The following is a 20,114-nucleotide window of genomic DNA, read 5'->3' on the forward strand; positions in this document are numbered from 1 at the left end:
GTTTAGAAATTACAAAGACATTACGTTTAAGGTCGCGCTTTTGACAAATCTTCGCGCTCAACCTTAAACCAACACTCGCCTGCTGTCAGAGCATTGTGGGCTCCTTTCTCTTCCATTTTGGCCTCGCTTCATGCACCGCAACTACCGCAGGGCCGCAATTTCATCTTTTGGAAGAAAGCAGAAGAGGGAAATAATTAAAAGACACAGACAATAATCAGGAACTAACATCACAATGTTTTAAAGACATAAAACACCATCAGCAGTGGCTAAGCCACAGCTGGTCTGGGCTGCCACGTACAATGGGCCAGTGAAGGAACTCGGTCCATCAAGAAGCGCCCCTGCAGTGAGAAGCAGGACGGAGAGCTCATAATCATTAATCAACAGGTGAGCCTATAGGGGTCGGCGCATGCTCACCATACTATGGGAAGAAGGTTCGAGAGAGACAACAGTCACATAGCAGCATTCTCACGATCTCTCATATCCACGCAGGAGGAGTATTGCCAATTGTTGCAGCCCACAGCATATGCGCAGGGGAAGAAGCCTGACAAGGGTGATCCACTTCCAGGGAGGGCTGCAACCGTGCCCCAACATCCCCGCAGAGACCAGGTGAACGTAACAGAACGCGAAAACTCTACAAATATCTGCCTGGGTGTTATCGATACTTCGGGAACAGACAAGTTGGCCCAACTATTGGGGGAATTATGGGCTGAAGTCCATGCCTCCAGACAGGAAACCAATGCTTTAAGGAGGGATCTTATTGTAACTCGAGAACGAACTGACGACTTGGCAAGACAAATGCTTCAGGCCCACCCGGGTCAGGTTCCACTACCTGGATTTGTCCATCCTCCCACGCCGCAGCCATCAACACCAGTTCAGGTGTTCTCCCAAGTGCAGTGCCACCCAACCGCTTTACTGGTGACCCTAATAAGTACGCTATATTCATGAACCAATGTTGCCTTCATTTTCTGCGCCGGCCTGGGGCTTTTCTTAACGATCAAGCCAGAGTCGCATTTGTACTCTCATATTTAGGAGGCAGCGCAGCGGACTGGTCAATACCGTTAGTAAACCATGATGAGACTCTTCTTCGAGACTTTGGTGAATTTCGCGTGAGATGGAGAAATTGTTTGCAAGGCATACTCAAGGACAAGCTCTGGACAATGGATTGTTGTCACTCAGACACGGAAACCAAGACCTATTGACCTACATTGCAAACTTCAATCATCTTGTAGCACAGACAAACTGGCCAGAAGAAAAGAGAACTATGCTCTTTTATGAAGGGTTGCGTGGGGAACTTAAGGATGTTCTAGCTCAAGTGGTAAATTCCCCCCCCCCCCCCCCCCCCCCGAGTGTTGTGCGGAATACATCAACTTGACTGTGCAGCTCGATCACTGATTGCAGAATCGAAAAATTGACCGAACAAGAGCTGAAGGAAGGTCGGTCTATGTGCGACCCTGTGACAATCAAGCCAAATCACATGAACAGACTGAACCAATACAGATCGGTGGATTACGGAGTCCTATCACCAATGCAGAAAGGGAGAAAAGAAGGCAACAGCTCTGTTTATACTGCGGGAAAGCAGGGCACTATCTCCGAGAATGCCTGGTGAAACCACCCAAGAAATGAGTCGGCGCAACGCACAAAGACAATGAGGAAGAACAACAAGATTCGGGAAACTCCAACGCCCGGCAAGCGTAGGGGTCCACTTGTCGAGCGAAAAGAAGGAATCCATACAGACCTCACATCTAGTTATCCCGGTACTTTTGGTTAACCACAAACAACCGTCAAAAATACATGCCTTGGAGGCATACATTGATAGCGGAGCCATGGCAAATTATATTGACCAAGATCTGGCTACACAAATATGCCTTCCTCTACGACAAAAGCAGAAATCGGAAAACGTCACAGCAGTGGATGGTTCTCAGCTATCGTCCGGGCTAGTGACGCAGTATACTGAAAAAAATCATGCTTGTGTCAGGACGGTCATCAAGAAGACATTACCTTTGATCTCATCGGTGCCCCTCAGTTCCAGATATTAGGAATGCCTTGGCTGGAAACCCACAACTCTAGAATCGACTGGCGAAAATGAGTTCTGACCTTTCCTCAAGAGTGTGCTAACACCTGTTACAATAAAAAATTTTGCAACCTGAAACCTAAGAAAGGAACCATTCTGGGACTCACTGGTTCCTTACCACCTGAATATCTGGATTACCAGGATGTTTTCAGAAGGAGCAAACAAACATCCTGCCTCCACACAGGCCTTACGATTGGCAGATTGATCTGGTGCCCGGAGCCCAAATCCCCTGCAGTCGGATTTACGACCTAACGGAGCAGGAAAACCTGCATCTAAAATCTTAACTGGATCAGTATCTAGCTAATGGCTTTATTCGCCCATCCAAGAACCCTGCTTCCTCGGCTCTTTTTCATACCTAAAAAAGAGGGCGACTTAAGAACTTGTATTGATTATAGAGCGCTTAACCAGATCACGGTAAAAAAAAGGTATCTACTGCCACTTATTCCAGAGCTTTTGGATCAGGTAAAGAATGCTCAAATTTACACAACTGGATCTACGAGGAGCCTATCATCTTGTAAGAGTTAAAAAGGGGGATGAGTGGAAGACGGCTTTCCGCACAAAGTAGGGTCTTTGTAACGCTCACCTGGTATCCACGGGGACGTCACTCAGCCTGTTCTGACCTCTTACGACCTCGAACCCTTCCCTGGAGTCTACTCGACTGGAGACTGGGCCTGAAACACAGGATTGGTAGAGTTTAACTCTCTATTGTCTCTGTGCGCTTGAACCCCTTCTTCCCTGGGGTCCAACCCTTCCCTTTGAACCACAGCTCACCTTGTTTTCTTGGAAAGTGTGCTCTCCATCCTGCTTTCAGCGCAGGGGTGCATTGATTGATGCGGGTTCGTTGCTGCCTAGTTACTTCACTGGCAAGAGCCCGACAGGTAAGTATAATGAATCTATTGAACAGTTCTCTAACTACGTTCCTTTCCTTCCGTAGATGATGGCCGGCATCCGTGGATGGCGACGTGCTACTAAGATGAATAGCGCTGAAGGTGAGTGAGAGCGCGATGCGCGTTGCAACCTTTTCGTATTTGTATTGAACTGAGTTCTTTTTCTTTGTCTTTTAGGTGCCGCGACATTTTCAGTGTCGATGCCGGTTATGAAGAAGAAATGCGGTGAGTAAGCACGGTATGCGGCGCCTCTAGATGTTTCAACACTAACCTGGAGTGTCTTTTCCCTCTTGCAGATGGATGAGAAGTTCCAGAGACAGAGTTCCCCCCAGAGCGGCTGGGATTCAGGTTAGCGTTTGAAGCTCGTACAGTCTTTCAAAATAAGCAAAGATTTGCTGAATGCTTACTAATCCCTTTGTTCTGTTCTTTTCCCTTTTTCGTAGGAAGCGGCGTGCCGGGATGGGAATTACACCACTGAAGATGCCCACAGAACAGAAGAAGCGATGAATGATGGGCAGAAGCGCCGCAAGGTAAGGCTGTTCCTAACGGTGTTCTTGTTCTTGCAGGAGCTGAGCGCAGAAGAAAGATGCAGGCCTACTGGAGATAGATCCGAACACGGTGAGTGTCACGCTGCAGGTGCAGAAAACACAAAGCATGTTTCTCAGCCTGGGCGTGGCTTAAATAGTCTCTGGGTAGCTCAGGTGTCTCTGGGCTGAACCACACCCAAAAGACTAGACTGCGCATGCAGTTCTGGGAACTGAAATATGTGGGGGCATCCATCTTGTCCCCATCAATGCACTACAAGTCCAATCCCCAATGTTATCCTATGGGAGTGAGTGAGTCTGATGCCACAAGCGCCAAGTCTGACTCCAAGTGGGTCTTTGGAGGAATGGAAAGGCCCTTCAGGGCCATGTACTTGATCGTGGCCTGGCTCCAGCCTGACATCCTGAGGGCTGGGGACATGAGGGGCAGGAATCATGACAGTCTTTTCGAATACCAGGTTATGCACTTTGGGTTATGTAATACCCCCGTGGCGTTCCAATTTTTTATGAACGACGTGCTTCGTGAATTATTGGACTTTTGCGTACTTGTCTACATTGATGACATTCTCATTTACTCGGCTTCCAAGGAGGACCATGTCGGCCATGTGGGAGCAGTATTGGAAAAGCTTTGACAACATCGGCTGCTTGCCAAATTGGAAAAGTGTTTCTTCCATGTAACAGAAGTTGGAATTTTGGGCGTTATGCTTACACCACGAGGAGTGCGCATGGACACACGCAAGGTGGATGCTATCCTCCAATGGCCATCACCAACATCCACAAAAGGAGCACAAAGTGTGCTCGGATTCACCAATTATTTTCGTCGGTTTATTCCCATGTTTTCGCAGATAGTACATCCAATTACCTCCCTGCTGAGAAACAACAAGAAATTCCTTTGGTCGTCAGATGCAGAGAGAACCGATCTTTGCTCTCAGATGAATCAATCAACACAACAGGAATGGCTATCTAGAGGAGACTGATACACCATTGAAAATGATCTACCGTACTTTCAAGGGAGACTATACATTCAGGACAAAAAACTACCAGATCAAATAATAGCAAACTATCATGATTCACTAGTGAAAGGACATCCTGGAATTGCCAAGACTCAAGCTAAAATACAAAAATGCTATTGGTGGCCAACTTGGAGAAAAGACATTGCCCAATTTGTCACAACCTGTGGTGTCTGCGCACAACACAAATCTCAAAAACTAAACCCAGCCAGTTTACCGCGTCCATTGACTGTACCGCCAGCACCATGGCATATGTTATCAATGGACTTTATCACAGATCTTCCTCCCTGCAATTGATATAACATCATCTTAGTTATTGTGGATTTGTTCTCCAAAATGGGCCATTTCATCCAATTTAAAGGACTCCCCACTGCTTCCGCCCTTGCCACTGTGTTTTTGGAACAGATTGTCATTTTACACGGGTTCCCATCAATATTAATAGAAGATCGTGGAACTCAGTTTGTCTCAGCACTCTTGAGGAGATGCTGCAAAATAGCCAAAATTGACCTCCGGTTATCCAGTAGTCATCATCCTCAAACCGATGGCCAAACCGAACGGACCAACCAAACCTTGCAGCAATATCTAAGGTGTATGTTGCAACAAACTGAGGAATCCTGGAAAGACATACTTTGGTTGACTGAATATGCCTACAACAATTCCATCCACACAAGCACCAGACAGACTCCATACTACACGGTGCATGGTCGACATCCTCAAACGTCGTTTTTGATTCACTTGACGAATTGGAAATGCCAGCAGTGACAACCTTACATAAAACCATCTCTCAGATTCTTAAAGAGGCAGCAGAACATTTGACCAGAGCTAAAGAGAACCAGAAACAGTTTGCAGACCGACACCGAAGAGAGGCCCCATGTTATCAGGTCAGAGACAAGGTTTGGTTAGCATCTAAAAACATTCCCCTGAAAGGACCACAAGCCTTCCGTTCCAGGTAACTGGGAGCCTTATCCCATCAAAGCTGTGATAAACCCTGCTGCCATGAAATTGGAACTACCCCCTAATATCCGAATCCATCTGGTATTCCATGTTTCACTACTGAAACCAATGAAACCAGGTACTCAGATTGTAGCACCACCCGAGCCCGACATCATAGAAGGAGAACCGGAATACGAGGTCAAAGCTATTCTGAATTCCAAGATAGTGCGATCTAAATTGTACTACCTTATAGACTGGAAGGGTTATGGACCTCAAGACCGTACCTGGGAACCCAGTGAATTTGTCCAAGCTCCACAACTGATCAGACAATTCCATTGCAACAATCCCACCAAGCCAGGACAAGGAGAAACAACACCCGTGAGAGGGGCTTTGAGGGGGAGTGCTGTCATGGCCACTGGCCCGAAAACACAGACCCCACACCATCAGGGGACGAAGGAAAGGGGTAACACAACATTTAATTGTCCCTTTTGGCCAATAAAGCATAAAAGGCCCAGCTGGACTCAGACCTGGCGCCTTTGATGCCAGACTCATGAACAAATGTAAGCTGACACACTTTATTTGGTGCAAAAGTACTTTATTTCACCTGCAGGAACTTCCATGTGCATTTATTCAGGCGTGGCTGCTGGGGAAAGCTGGATTGCACGTGCAGCATCCTTTAGGAGTGGCAGGGTGGGGGCGGTAAGCCAAGGCTAATGGGCGTTGCCAGAGCTAGACTATAGAAGTCCGCCCAGCCTTCATGCAAGCATTTCGCGTTACTCTGGACTGATGGCAGCGTAATGCTCGCCGCCGCCTGAGCGCATCTTACCTTTGATTCAAGGTACCAGCCTCAGCACCTATCTTGGGACCTGTTCTCGTCGGAACGCATCACCGCTGACTCTGGCATTCATCATCCATCTCCAGACCTCCGGAAAGCAACTTTCCAGCGCTTCAACCCCGACATCACAGCACAGTGAGCAGTTCATCCGAAGATGGCACCTGTAAGAGAAAAAGATAAAGACAAGGTAAGAAATTACAAAGACATTACGTTTAAGGTCGCGCTTTTGACAAATCTTCGCGCTCAACCTTAAACCAACACTCGCCTGCTGTCAGAGCATCGTGGGCTCCTTTCTCTTCCATTTTGGCCTCGCTTCATGCACCGCAACTACTGCAGGGCTGCTATTTCACCTGTTGGAAGAAAGCAGAAGAGAGACATCATTAAAAGACACGGACAATAAGCAGAAACTAACATCACAATGTCTTAAAGCCATAAAACACTTATCAGCAGTGGCTAAGCCACAGCTGGTCTGGGCTATCACGTACAATGGGCCAGTGAAGGAACTCGGTCCATCAAGAAATGCCCCTGCAGTGAGACGCCGGACGGAGAAACGCCCCTGCAGTGAGAAGCAGGACGGAGAGCGCCTCATCATTAATCAACAGGTGAGCCTATATGGGTTGGTGCATGCTCATCACACTTTGGAGAGAGACAACAGTCACATAGAAGCATTCTCACAATCTCTCATATCCACCAGGAGCATTGTCACCAATTGTCGCAGCCCACAGCATATGTGCAGGGGAAGAAGCCTGACAAGGGTGATCCACTTCCAAGGAGGGCTGCAACCATGCCCCAACGTCCCCGCAGAGACCAGGTGAGCGTAACAGCAACATACAGTACATGTGTGGGCTTCACATTTGACACACATCCATGTCTGCTTTCAGGGTCCCCTTGCATTGCCACTGCATACATGCCAGAGTTTGTGTCGTGTGTGACATGGCTGCTTCATGTGTTGGCTGTCAATATTGTGATGTCTATGTGTGTGGTATGTGCTGCTGACATGCGTGCTCATGTGTTTTTCTATTTTGTTACAGGTGATGAGGCACCAGAAGCAGAGAAGGAGGAGATGGCAGACAGGGTGGAGGGTTCAGGTCAACAACCATGCACCAGTGGTGGTCGTGGTGTGGTAGGCCACGAACATCCATCGGTGCTCCAGGCCATCCTGTCCAGGGATGCCTCTGGGTACAACTCTGAGGATCTCTTTGACTCTGATTTTGAATCTGATGCTCATCAATCCATGCCGTTGATGGTGACTGATTCTACAGTGGACACTGTTCTGTATGCCACACCTGCAGTGGGGGTAGACCCCTCAAGGGGCCAGTCAGTGTTGGAATGTCTGCCTGTGATGGTTACAGGTGCAGGGTCACGCTCCATACCAGTTGCTCCTGTTCTGGGGCAGCAGATCGACAGAGGAATGCAGTCCTGCAGCCACAGGCAGTGCCAGCACAGCAAGGCCCATGTCTCCTTGGGCCCAACAGGTGTGGTGTCCCTGGTGCACAGGAATAGGTGGGGAGCAATTGAGATGTTGGCTCAAGGCATGGAACGTGTGGCTGATTCCATTCTCCCCCCTGATAGGCACGTGGAGCTCCAGCAGCAGGCAACACAGTCCACATGCCGCTCACTCAGGCTGGGCATGGTGGCCTCCAACAGGGCCCGCCGGGCTGAACTGGTGGCTCTGCGCACAGCTATTGCTGCTGAGGCACAGGCCCACAGGGAAGCCCTGAGGGAAGAGAACACCTTCCTCAGAACTACTCTGGCGCTCTCATGATGAGCCAGGGGACATGGGCAGAACAGAGGATGGAGCACCTGGACCGCACTGTCTCGGCTGAACTACATGCAAGCCGGGAGGAGGTCCTTCTGTCACGTGAGGCCTCACAGGCAGAACTCTGTGCTACATGTGAGTCCTTGCAGGAGGAACTCTGTGTTTCACGTGAGGTGCTGCATGGGGACCTCCGTGCCATATTCCTGCAGAACCAGGCTTACCAGCCCCACATGCTTGCTGCCGTGTAGGGGCTTTCTGGGGCTATGCATGGTCAGGCACCTGTACCATGCACACCTCCTGATGTACAACCAGAGGGGGGTAACGACGACGAATCTCACTCAGGTCGGGTCGTACAGATCATGAGCCCATGGAGGATTTTTAAAAAAAATCTTAGCATCAACACGTGGGTGTTGAGGTGCACCCTGCACTTCCCCCCCCCTCCTGGGTGAGTCCCCCACCAATCTCCCTCCCCCCCCCACACATCCCCTCCACCCCACTGATCTTCCCCCCCCCCAGGTCGACCATGGGCATTTTTGTCTATTGTGCATTCATGTCACAATGAGGTGCTTTCTGACATCCAAAGGCATCCACTGTGTGTTCCGGCTGGGCCCATACAGGCTTGTTGCGTGTTTGTGGCTTAGGGTCCAGACAAATATGCCACTCCTGCTTCCCCTTTCCATGGGCCTGCAAGGATGGCACTGTGTGACAGTAACTTACACAGAGGCATTGGACTTCCGTCATATATGTGGCCAGTCTGAAGTCCAACTTGTGTATACACCCCTAGTGGGGATTCATGATGGTTTCTCCAGTGCATGGTTGGACTGCATTTTGGTGAGTATATTGTTGACTGTGCATGATTTCATGTTGCTTATTCATGTATTGCCTTGACTGTATATATTGTTGATGCACTTCATGCTGTATGCAGTCCCATGCCCCCTTTATCTGTCGAAGCCACTCTCGTGATGGAAGGGGGATGTGTGTTGCCAATGTCACATTGAGGCACTTGTGCTATGGTGATTCGTCAATGTCTGACAATGTCACTGTTGGGTCCTGTGTTCATGATATGTTATGCTGGTAAATTGATAGTCCTGTGTTGGTTTTGCTTATGATGTGTCACGGGATCTGCAAAATGTTTCCGTTGCAGATGTGTCCACAACAGAGTAGTTCACATGGAAAATGTAGGCTACACTGAAGGTTCATGCATTTCTCATGCCAGCATGCATTGATTAGCCCTGCAAACACACCCCCACAACACACACTACACACCCCTAGCCCTACCCCCAACACCACCCACAGCCCCACCCCCCACACACTACTTGCCTTCTGAGACATGCTGTGTCCCTGCTGCACAAGTTCACTTTGACTTTTGTGATTGTGTACTGGCGCCACTGGCTCATTTTTTTGCTTGTTTTTTTAAATCCAGCTGTAGGGGTTTCCAGGCCGCATACACCACTCAATGAACTGTGTTCTGTAGTGTGTGGGGTGTTGCGGGGGACACCCCCGCAGAACCCGCATTTTCTTTTCTTTTTTGGGATTCCCTAAAATGCATGCCACCAAAGGTTCGAGCTATTGGTGTTCACACCTTTGGTGGCATGCATTTACGTCCTTATAGTATAGGTTGGATATTTTTGCTCACTCTTTTCTTCAGAGTCCATGTCTGAGGGGATTGTCTGTGGCCTGTTTCCATTTGTGACGGTGCACTCTTTGACAGTTGTCATGTGTGTTGATTTTGTTTTGAAGTTTTCACATTGCATGCCATGGCATGGTGTGTCGGGTGGGTGACATGGGGTTTGGGGAGGTTTAGGTGACATACCAGCATTTGGATGTGCTGTTTTGCATGGGGGGTGGAATCTATAGCTTGCATGTGTGCCTTTTGGTCACACAGGATTGTGTTTAAGTGGCTAGGGATGCACACAATGCTGCAATTCCAAGGACACATTCTCATGGTGTTAAGGTTATGATAGTCGACTGTCCATTTGTCATCGATTGTCACCTGGGATGTGCCAGGCCTGTGTGCACTCTGCAGGGGGGTAGTTAGGTGAAAAATGTAGCCACAAGCTGGGTACGGGCTGCCTCGCCACGTGCCCTTCCCCTCCCATGCGCCGCGGCCGTGCATGTGGTTGGATGTGGGGGCACCACCATATCCCCCGGTACGCCCCGCCGGGTTGCAACTTTGTGCAGGACACATGCTGCCACAATGATCCTGCACACTACTGGGGGCGCATATAATAGCTGTAGTGCCTTCCAAGAATCGGGTGCTTGCATGCGTTTTGCACAAGTGTGATGCGTTTTTCACGCTTGCGCCACACATTTCGGCGCACAATGATTCCATGAATCACCCCTATGCCTATTCTATCCAAGTTCAAGGACATTGTTCGTTTGTTTATTCATTGGTTAAGCGCACCAGACTCGTGAGTAAAAGGGCGCAGTTATATGGAGATGCAAGACTTACATAGTTGCGTATACACAGGTTACAAAATGTACATAATAGCAAGATATACAGTTTTATACGTGAATACAGGATATATACAATGTACCAAATATGACGAACAAAAGAATAACCAATGAAACAATAAATGATCAGTAGGCACTGTACAGAGGATAAATGTGCCACGTGGGGCCCTTTGCAGGATACTAGGCTCCCGAGTGGATCACAATGCGCAAGGTCTTCAGAGATTAATGCAAACGTCAAAATTAGTACAGTAGTCCGCTGTTACTGCAGGATGACCAAGTCACTAAGGAAGTGGGCAAGTCCTCTAAGGGTGGTGGGAGACTAAGGATCCGTAGCAGTGGTGTGTTTTATTAAAATTTTCCTGAAATGTAAGTAGGGTTGGTCTGCTCTCAGCTCCTGAGGCAATGAGTTCCAACTTTTAGCTGCCTTAACAGTGAAGCTGTTACCCCCAATGGTGGTGAGCTTATATTTAGGAATAGTCAGACAATTAGTATTCCCAATTCTAGTAGGTCTGAGAGAAGTTCTTCTCTGGAGTTTATCTATGAGGTAGCTGGGGGCTGCGTTGTTAAGGGCTTTATGTGTCTAGGAAAGCGTTTTTAGTAGTATTTTGTTAGATGTGGATAGCCATTTATGTTGACGTCTCAAGGAGGAGATGTGAGTTTTCTTATTTATGCCTAAGGCTGCTATTAGGGCGTTATTCTGTAGTGTTTGGAGCTTTCGAATGGTACATTTGTTGGCACCACTGTAGAGGGCATTGCAGTAGTCGATTCTGGAGAGTATTAGAGCTCTAGACAGGATCAGGCAACTATTGTCAGAGAGGAACGGTTTACCAGCTCTGAGTAATTTGCAGGTGTAGGCCGTGGCAGAGGTAAGGGATTTTACCTGTTTATCGAAGGACAGTGTGGAGTCCAAGTAGAATCCAAGGGTTTTTACTTCCTTGGAGACTTTGATGGTGTTACCGTCAATATTGAATGATGAATATTCTTGGCCTAGTTTTTTTTATATTAGCCTGCAAGCCCAAAATTATAAGTTCAGTCTTATCGTTCAAGAACAGGCCATGAGTGGCCATCCATGCTTGGATGATAAGGTAAACTTTGTTCACTAAACCCATGTCCGTACAGTAATCCCCAGAAAGTGGGAGGAGAATCTGAGTATCATCTGCATAGTTAGTGTAGGTGATACCCAGCTGGTCCAGATCGTCGAGCAGTGGCTTAGTGAAGATGTTGTAAAGGGTAGGCGAGACGCAGGACCCTTGAGGAACACCGCATAGGATGGGTGTAGGGTCGGCAGCTGCTGAGGGGGAGAAGACTCTCATGGTTCTCTCACTCAGGAAGGACTCAATCCATTTGATCGCACCCGTAGAGAAGTGAGCTGCAGAATCAAGGTGCCGGCATAAGACCTTGTGGGTGACCAGATCAAATGCGGCAGAGAGGTCAAGTAGGAGCAAGAGTACTGTCCTTCCTTTGTCTCTCAGATCGTCTATTTGGGACTTTAGGTCGATTAGGGCTGTCTCTGTTCCGTGTAGTGGACGGAAACCAGATTGTCTGTTGCCTAGTAGTTTATGCAATTCCAAGTGTTTTTGAATTTGAATGTAAGTGGCTTTATCCAATATTTTTAATAGAAATGGGACCGTGGTAATGGGCCGGTAGTTCGTGGGAATAAGAGGATCTAGTGTCTGTTTCTTGAGGAGGGGTAGCACCCAGGATTGTTTTAGGTTAGCAGGTATAGTACCTGTAGCAAACGAGGCAATGATCAGTTTAGTTATGAATGGGGAGAGTTCTCTGGCAGCATATTTTATTAGCTGTGCTGGGCAAATATCGCCTTTACAGTTTGAGGGCTTCAAAGATAGGATGATTTTTTCTACCTCTAAGGTAGACATTTTAGAAAAATGGAAGGTAGTATTATGAGCCGATGGTGACTCGTTAGGCAGGAGAGTGTTAGGCGAATGCTGTAAGTTCAGAACTTCTTTTTTTTGTTGAATTTTATTCTGAAGTGTGTCAATTTTATTCGCTAAGGCATGTTGGATGTCTTTACACCAGGATTTGTCCTTAGTGCAGACATCAGGAATAATAGTTGGTGACTCTAATTCTTTGAGTATGCAAAAGAGTTCTTTCATACTTGAATTTGAGTTAACAATGTGCTCGTCGTATGAATTGCGTTTTGCCTGGCAGATTTCCTTCTTGTAGTGTGAGGAAAGTGAGGTTAATTTGGCTTTGTTCTCGCTAGAGGGGCAAAGTCTCCAATTGGTTTCACTTTTATTCTTTAAGGTGCGGAGGTCTTTAAGTTGTGGAGTGAACCATTTGTTTAAGTGGGCTATTGGTTTGCTAGGCCTAAGTTTGATGGGGGCAATTTTATCCAGTGTGGTGAGCATAATATTGTTAAATTCCTGAACTAGGCTACTAGGGTCAAGATTTTCAGGTAGCGCGTTAAGTGTGGGCAGAATGGCAGGGATAACTTTTTCTTACTTCTGGTTGAGCATGGTGGCGCTAGTGGTTGAGCCAGTGGAGTAGGTCTTATAGTGGATAGGTAAAAGGAGATCAGAAAGTGGTCTGTCCATGCTAATGGTAGGGTAGATGAAATAGTGGCTGAGCAATTAAGGTCCACTATCCAGTTCAAAATTCTCCCTTTAAGGTGGGTAGGTTTATTGACTTTTTGGGTGAGGCCTATTGCTTTGATCGTATTGGCTATTTTAGTTGCGTTTTTATCCATTTGGTCATTAAAGGCTAGGTTAAAGTCACCTAATAGGAGTAGTTGCGTGGTAGGTTTAAGGTTATTCGTAATTATATTATGCAGGTCTTCCTCAAAGGTACCAAGAGTGCCAGGTGGTCTATATGTAAGGTGTATAGTAAGGGATTGCGAGTTATTTATCTGAATTTTGGCAGTGAGTGTTTCACATGATTGTGATAGATAGGTAGGGACTAGTCTGAGGCCAAGAGCAGTTTTAGAGATAATAGCAATACCGCCACCTCGGGCATTATCACGGTCTTGTCTAACTATGGTATCGCCATCAGGGATAGCTAGCATAAGAGCAGGTCCTGCTGCATTATGGAGCCAAGTTTCTGTAATTGCGAGGAAATCCAGGTTCCCTTCAGTGATTAAGTCGGCAATATCAGTGGCGTGTGCGACTAGTGATCTTGCGTTGAGAAGCGCTCCTTTGAGAGGGAGGGCCTCGGGTGTTTTGTTGACTCAGGTAAGTTTGTCAGAGATATTGCAAACTTTGGCCTTATGGTTGTTGAAATAAGGGGTATTTGCGTTCAAGATGGACATTGGAGGAGGCAACGTAGAGTGGCTAGGTGGTTGTAAGTTAAGTTTGTAATTAGTTTTGAGGTTGGTGGCCGGAAGGGCTCTTCTCAGTGGTTCATATAATTTCGCTAGTCTAGCGCGAAGTCTGTTATTTCTATTGGCCGTGGCGCATGGTAAGGAGGCATAGGGTATTGTCTCTCGGGCCTTGTTGAATATGGAGAGATTAGGTTGCACAATATTTGTAAGGGTTAGTAGGCTAAGGTCTAAGGTAGGTACTGGTGACTGGCCAGTGTGTTCTTGGCTGCTGGAGTCCACCTGTATGGCAGTAGCCATGGTACAGAACTGTATTGCTAAGTTTAGCATCCTTCCAATCCCAGTGTCAGGATGGTGTAGTGTCAAAGGTAGGGTATTCCGTTACTGCTAAATGGAGCAGATAAGTGGATAGAACTAGGGAGTGTCTAACGTGATGTGGTCAACAACATTTGGCAAGGCATAGCATGAGGCATGTTAATGTTAACTAGTGATCATAAGATACAGCACAGTCAAGATGTGGTCTACTGGTGACCATAAGGCACAACACAGTCAAAATGTGGTCTACTAGTGACCATAAGGCACAACACAGTCAAAATGTGGTCTGCTAGTGACCAAAGGCACAACACAGTCAAAATGTGGTCTACTAGTGACCATCGGGCACAAGACAGTCAAAATGTGGTCTACTAGTGACCATCAGGCACAACAAATCAAATAAGGTCAGTTAGCATCCATGATCCATACAGATGTTGGGCTCTATAGATAAACAAGCACTTGCCACAGGTGTAAGCGGGCAGGTGAGGAGCGAGGCAGCATAAAAGGGAAAGACGTAGCAGATTGGTTGTTACATTGTGCAGTTTAGCAAGCAAAGGCCAGGTAGCCTCCAAACTGTTGCTGGAGCGCCTAGATTCAATGTCTTGATAGGATGCAGGGGCACTTAAGAACAGAAATCACAGTGTGTACCAGGAACGTATTATGCAGACTGATGGCCTACTAAAGAACGAGGGTGCAACAATACAATGCAATACAATGGCACAATGGTCGTTAAACGACAGCAAGGCGCTACACGTAGCACAGTGGACCATGAGCATCTGTGTTAATAGGGTTCCATAGAGGGCGTGCACAGCAGTCAAATGGCTCAGGCAGATACGATTTAGCAGATTACACATACAGCAATATGTTGGGTATGGCGGAGTGACATTTTACTCACATGGCCCAATGGAAATGCGGGTGTGTGTTTGCACTAGATCGACAGTGGCGCCTCCATATTAGATATAGGATACAAAGGGGGGCCCAGGACAGTTATGCAGATGGGGTAAAAAGTGTTCAGGAGCCTTCTCATGTCAGAGCTGTGGAGGGGCAGCGTCTGTGGCCCAGACTCAGAGTGCTCAGAACAGGCACAGGAACCGGCCTTTGTGGTTATTCTTGTATGACTTGTTGGCTATCATAGATAAAAGGTCTTAGGTGACCTTGAGTTCTTGGGAAGTACTTGAAACGCTGAACTAAGGAAAGCCGGACAAGTCACTACATTACCCTCAAGTCTCCTAGGGGAGCTACATAATGTTGATGGAAAAAAGATTCCAGTAGATGGGGTTACTGAAGTAGAAATCAAAATAGGGCAACATTGACTTACCCATCCAGTGATTGTCATGGCTCCTCGGAGCACACTTGTTTTGCTGAGAAACAATTTACTTTTGAAGCTCTTCCCTTTGATAGGTTGTGTGAAACTGGTCCTATGGATGCAAACTCGCCACCCGTGGAGGGATTCCTTTTCAGAACACTCACCTCAGACATCGCTGGGGTTTGGGGGGGGAGTGTATTCTCTTGAAGTATCCAACTCTTGGGCAAGCCAATGGAAGAATCAAGCCAATCAAATAGTGTAACATAATTAAGACATAACTTGGGGATTTTGGACACTTTAAAAATAGTGTAAGCACAGAGGAGAGCGTTCTAACATTGGACAAAGCTGCTGGAAAGTACCACTTTTTATAATTAACAACTAGCTGTCTTCCCACTCGAATTGTGCTGAGCTGAGAATATCTGCAAATGGACTGAAACAGGTGGTGACAGATTTCACCTGTGCTAGAGGGGACCCAAGACCGGGCCGTGATCATGAAAGCCCTCACCCCAAATTTAATTAGATAAACCCCCTTTAATTATCGCTCTTAGTCCTGGGGGTGAAAGGTAGTTTGGAGTTGATTTCCACTTAGGGACCGTCATTCCAAAGTGAAAAATCCTAATATTTTGTGCAAAATGGAACAGTGAGTTCCATTATATTGAACGCTTGATGAGATTTGACTGCATATAGAAAACATTGCAGTTTGAAAGTGTGAGTTATATCCTGATTTCCTGGTATTTGAAGCCGGAGGATGTTACAGTCCAATACAAAACCGCTTTCTCTGTGCTGTGAGCAAGACATCTAACTCATTTTGAATGGCAAGTGAAAATAATAATTTCTTGTTAGGCTTATTCCATATTGCCTGGGGCTGGTAATATTTTTGCAATATGTAAGGATTCAAGGAATTACTTGCAGACCACTGCAGGGTAATTTGGTGCCACTCCATCCCTTGTGTATGAGTAGCACCCGCTCCTTTTTTGTATTCGGTCCCTTTGAGAGAATCCTCATGCCTGGGGCAGGGTTACAGATTCAGGCATGCACACTTTGGCTTTCATAGAGGTACATATGGCTTGCTAAAGTAGTGGCTAGAGGGAGAAGGACAATGTAAGATTAGGTTCTCAGGAGGTTCCACTGAATAAAAGCATGAGAATGTGATGTGTATGATTAGCCCCATATGATTGAACCTGATTTATCTTGGAACTAGGATGTGTTTAAAACTATAAGCTCTCTCTAGTTAAAGAGTTAAGAGGACGTCCTTTTAGGAAAATGGGTATCCCACCAAATGATGCAGCTCTTGAGCCAGGTTGCAGGAAGTAATCGCTCCTGCCATGAGTTGCTAAGAAAAATGGGAAGCTTGGCTGAACTCATTCACCCTCACCCCTTCTATACCTGAACATCTTTTCGGATTGGGAACAGTTGGGACTTTAGCAGAAGTCACGGGATAAGGACGAGTGGAAGAAAAGCAATCCTGTTTTCCTTGCATGATGCAGGTGCTCCAGTCAGGAGCAATAATATGAGGGGTACAGGTTGCAACACCTCTGTGAAGGAATAGGCAATATGGCAGACATTCTGCACCTCTAGTCTCCGTTGGAGATTGGGAACAATGTTTGTGGGTGCGTTGGTTATCCCGTAGGGTTTGGGCCCTAGTTTGTGATAGAATAACCAAGTTGGATCTGAAATACTCGTAGCCATGAGTATTGCACTAGGCCATACTTCTGCAATATGAGCCTACCATTGCAAAATTAGGAACACCTTTTAATTCTTAAAGGAGACGTATTTTGTGTTTGTGAAAATCCCATAATCTCAACTACAGTTTCAGACCCTGAAAACTGTTTAGTTCGGATCTGTACCCTTGTTGCTAAACCGACCCAGTAATGTCTGTGGTGAAAGTTATCCACACAGTGGTTTTTAACATGGGTTCCTTCATAAATGTTTGCATGATGTTGGATTCTTTGCGTATCCTTTTAGGGTTTCAATTATGAAGTGCCTGTTTTATAGCTAGGTAGTTAATATTCATTAAGCTTTAGATTCATTAAAATCTATTAACATATTCAACATGCTAAAACATTCAAACCAAACTTTCCTCTTTGTTGCAGACCTAGAAAAGCGAAAGAATCCTGTATGCCATTTTGTAACTCCCTTGGATGGATCTGTAGATGTGGATGAACGCCGACCTGAAGTATGTGGTCTTACAAATGTTATATATCTTTGATATAATCTGTATTAAAGTATCTAACCTTTTATGTCATTGCCTAGGGATCTCGCACCACAGTGCTCACTGCTTATGCCCAAGATAGACATCACAAAACCACCTACTGACTCGACCGCATCTCCATTCCAAAACCTCTCTACCTAGAACTTCCTAAGGCAGTCCCTCCTCCAGGTATTTTACATCTTGAATTTAAAATTATCGCTAAAATGTTATCTGTTATGCAGGCTTTGTAGGCCCTAACCTGCATACCTTGGAATTATCATTTCCTGCCACACAGGTGAAGCGCAAGCAACGTGTGGCCTAAACACCTTACAAGTAAACTACAATAAATGCATCTGTTATTTGAAAAAAGTTCCTTACACATGCTTAGCTACAATAGTGAACAATACCTTTCCATAGTAAATGTTGTGCGACAACTGCTCTCCATCCTCAGTTGTTTGTAAACTCATTCTTCCCTAAATATGGCTGGCCACCCCCCTGCACTCCAAAAGATGCTGTTGTTTTGAAATTGTATTAGTATTTATTTCTAAAATCTATCCTTTTCATAACTCGCCTTACTACACGTTTTAATATTTCTGTGTAGCTCTACTTTTCCTTCCACTTTCAAACATGCTTCTATCCTTCCGATTTTGGAAAAAACCTGATTCATTGCTTACTGCTCGCTATTCTAAACATTTGTCTATCCTTATACTATTGGACCTCTCTGCTGCTTTTGACACAGTGGATCACGTGTTACTTTTATAGTCCCTCTCTTCTTTTAGGTTTTCTGGATCTGTCCTATCTTGGTTTCACTCTTACGTATCTAATCACACTTTTTCTGTCTCTTGGGCTAGTGTCTGCTCTGATGCTTCCCCTCTTCTTCATGGTGTTCGACAAGGCTCTGTCCTTGGTCCTTTCCTTTATTCTCTTTATACTTCTCCTCTGGCAGCAGCAATCATTTCCTCTTTTGGGTTAACTCACCATTCTTATGCTGACGATAGCAAGCTCTTTTTGTCTTTTTCTTCTTTCACGTCTGTTATTCACAGTAATATTTCAGCCTCTCTTTGCGCTATTAAGGCACGGATGATAATGATGTTTGTTTTTATATAGCGCTTTACTCAAAGCACTTTACAGAGAACATATTTACATGCAATATCACCCAATCAAAGTTGGTACACATTTATCGACCTTGGAAGGATGAAAGGCTGAGTTGGGCTTGCTGGGATTTGAACCTGCGACCGGCAGATCATGCTCAGATCGCAGCAGCAAGCACTCAACCCGTTGAGCTATCTTACTGGCTAGCTGTCTGCTAATTTTCTCATTAATGCGTCAAAAACGGAAGTTCTTTTTTTCCCCAGCTTCTACTATTCCTCCTCCTCCTTCTTCTCCACCCTCTGTATTGTTTCCTCCTGCTCATCTTCCTATTTGTTTTACTGCTCGTAATCTTAGTCTTCATCTTGATACTGACTTATCTTTTTCCTGTCATATTTCCATTACATCTCGTTCCTGTCGTTACCATTTTAACATTCGCAAGGTTTGGCCTTTCCTTACCTTTTAGTGCTACTAAACTCTTGATTTCTTCATTTATTTGTTCACGTTTATTTTACTTTTCTATACTACTCTTTGGTCTCCCTGTTTCTGGACTTGCTCCTTTAAAGTCTTTTTTTTTTTTATTCAATTTTATTGGTTTTTCAAGAACGAGAAAAAGCAAACTTATGCATGTAGTATACATTGGGCACATGCCCATAATGACTTCAAAACTTGATAGAAACACAAGGCTTTAACGCTTTTCGCCTCTCCCCTCCCCCCTCCCTCGGGAACTCAGAGTCCGCAATTTGTGATTCTTCTCTCTGGGCAGCACCAGCCGGGCCTGGGGCCAACTATGTATAATCGACTCTTCAGATTCCCATGCATAGGGATCCATGCACAAGGTAGTTATGGGCCGGGTGGAGGTGTACTATTAACCTGGAGACTTGTCCTCCGAGTTGACAAACACCTTCATGAAACGCAGCCAGTCGGTTTCAATCTGGACACTAGAGCCATGTATTGCGGCCGTTAGTTTGTCCATGAAGTAAATGTCCTTGGCCACTGTCACCCATTCCCTCTTCGTTGGAAGTGTATGTCTTTTCCAGGTCCTGGCCCGAGCCGCTCTAGCAGCCAGCAGTAGGGCGTGTGTCAAGGCTGGTACCTTTTCCCAGTGCTCCTCTCTATATTGCAGGCCAAAAATCACCAGTATGGGGTCCAACCGGTAGTCCCCCTCCCCCGCATCCCTGATCCAACTAAGCACCTCAGACCAATAAGTCTGGACTTTGTGACAGGTCCACCACATATGCCAGTAATTGGCTTTTTCCCCCACACCCATGCCAGCACACTAGGGCTACGTCTGGGAACATCCTGGAAAGAGTAATCGGGTCGTACTGCCACCTGTGGCAGAGCTTGACAGCGTGGGACTTATATTGGCATGAAATCGACGTCTTGAAGGCCCTAGTGCAGAGCTTCCCCCAGAGACCATCCCCTATGGTGCAGCCTAGATCCCTTTCCCA

The 20,114-nt window shown here is 46.2% G+C and overlaps 1 protein-coding gene across 1 annotated transcript in view; it reads left to right on the forward strand.

The window, feature by feature from the left end:
- MLXIP (MLX interacting protein) overlaps positions 1-20,114 on the forward strand; it is a 1,610,055-nt gene that overhangs the window by 385,128 nt on the left and 1,204,813 nt on the right. Inside the window, exon 3 of the mRNA XM_069619595.1 lies at positions 17,477-17,559. Coding sequence (XP_069475696.1) covers positions 17,477-17,559 — 83 coding nt within the window. The remainder of the gene's footprint in view (positions 1-17,476; positions 17,560-20,114) is intronic.

Source organism: Ambystoma mexicanum, chromosome 10 (genome assembly GCF_040938575.1).
Source record: "Ambystoma mexicanum isolate Mex_15411 chromosome 10, UKY_AmexF1_1, whole genome shotgun sequence".
In the NCBI taxonomy this organism is placed as follows: domain Eukaryota; kingdom Metazoa; phylum Chordata; class Amphibia; order Caudata; family Ambystomatidae; genus Ambystoma; species Ambystoma mexicanum.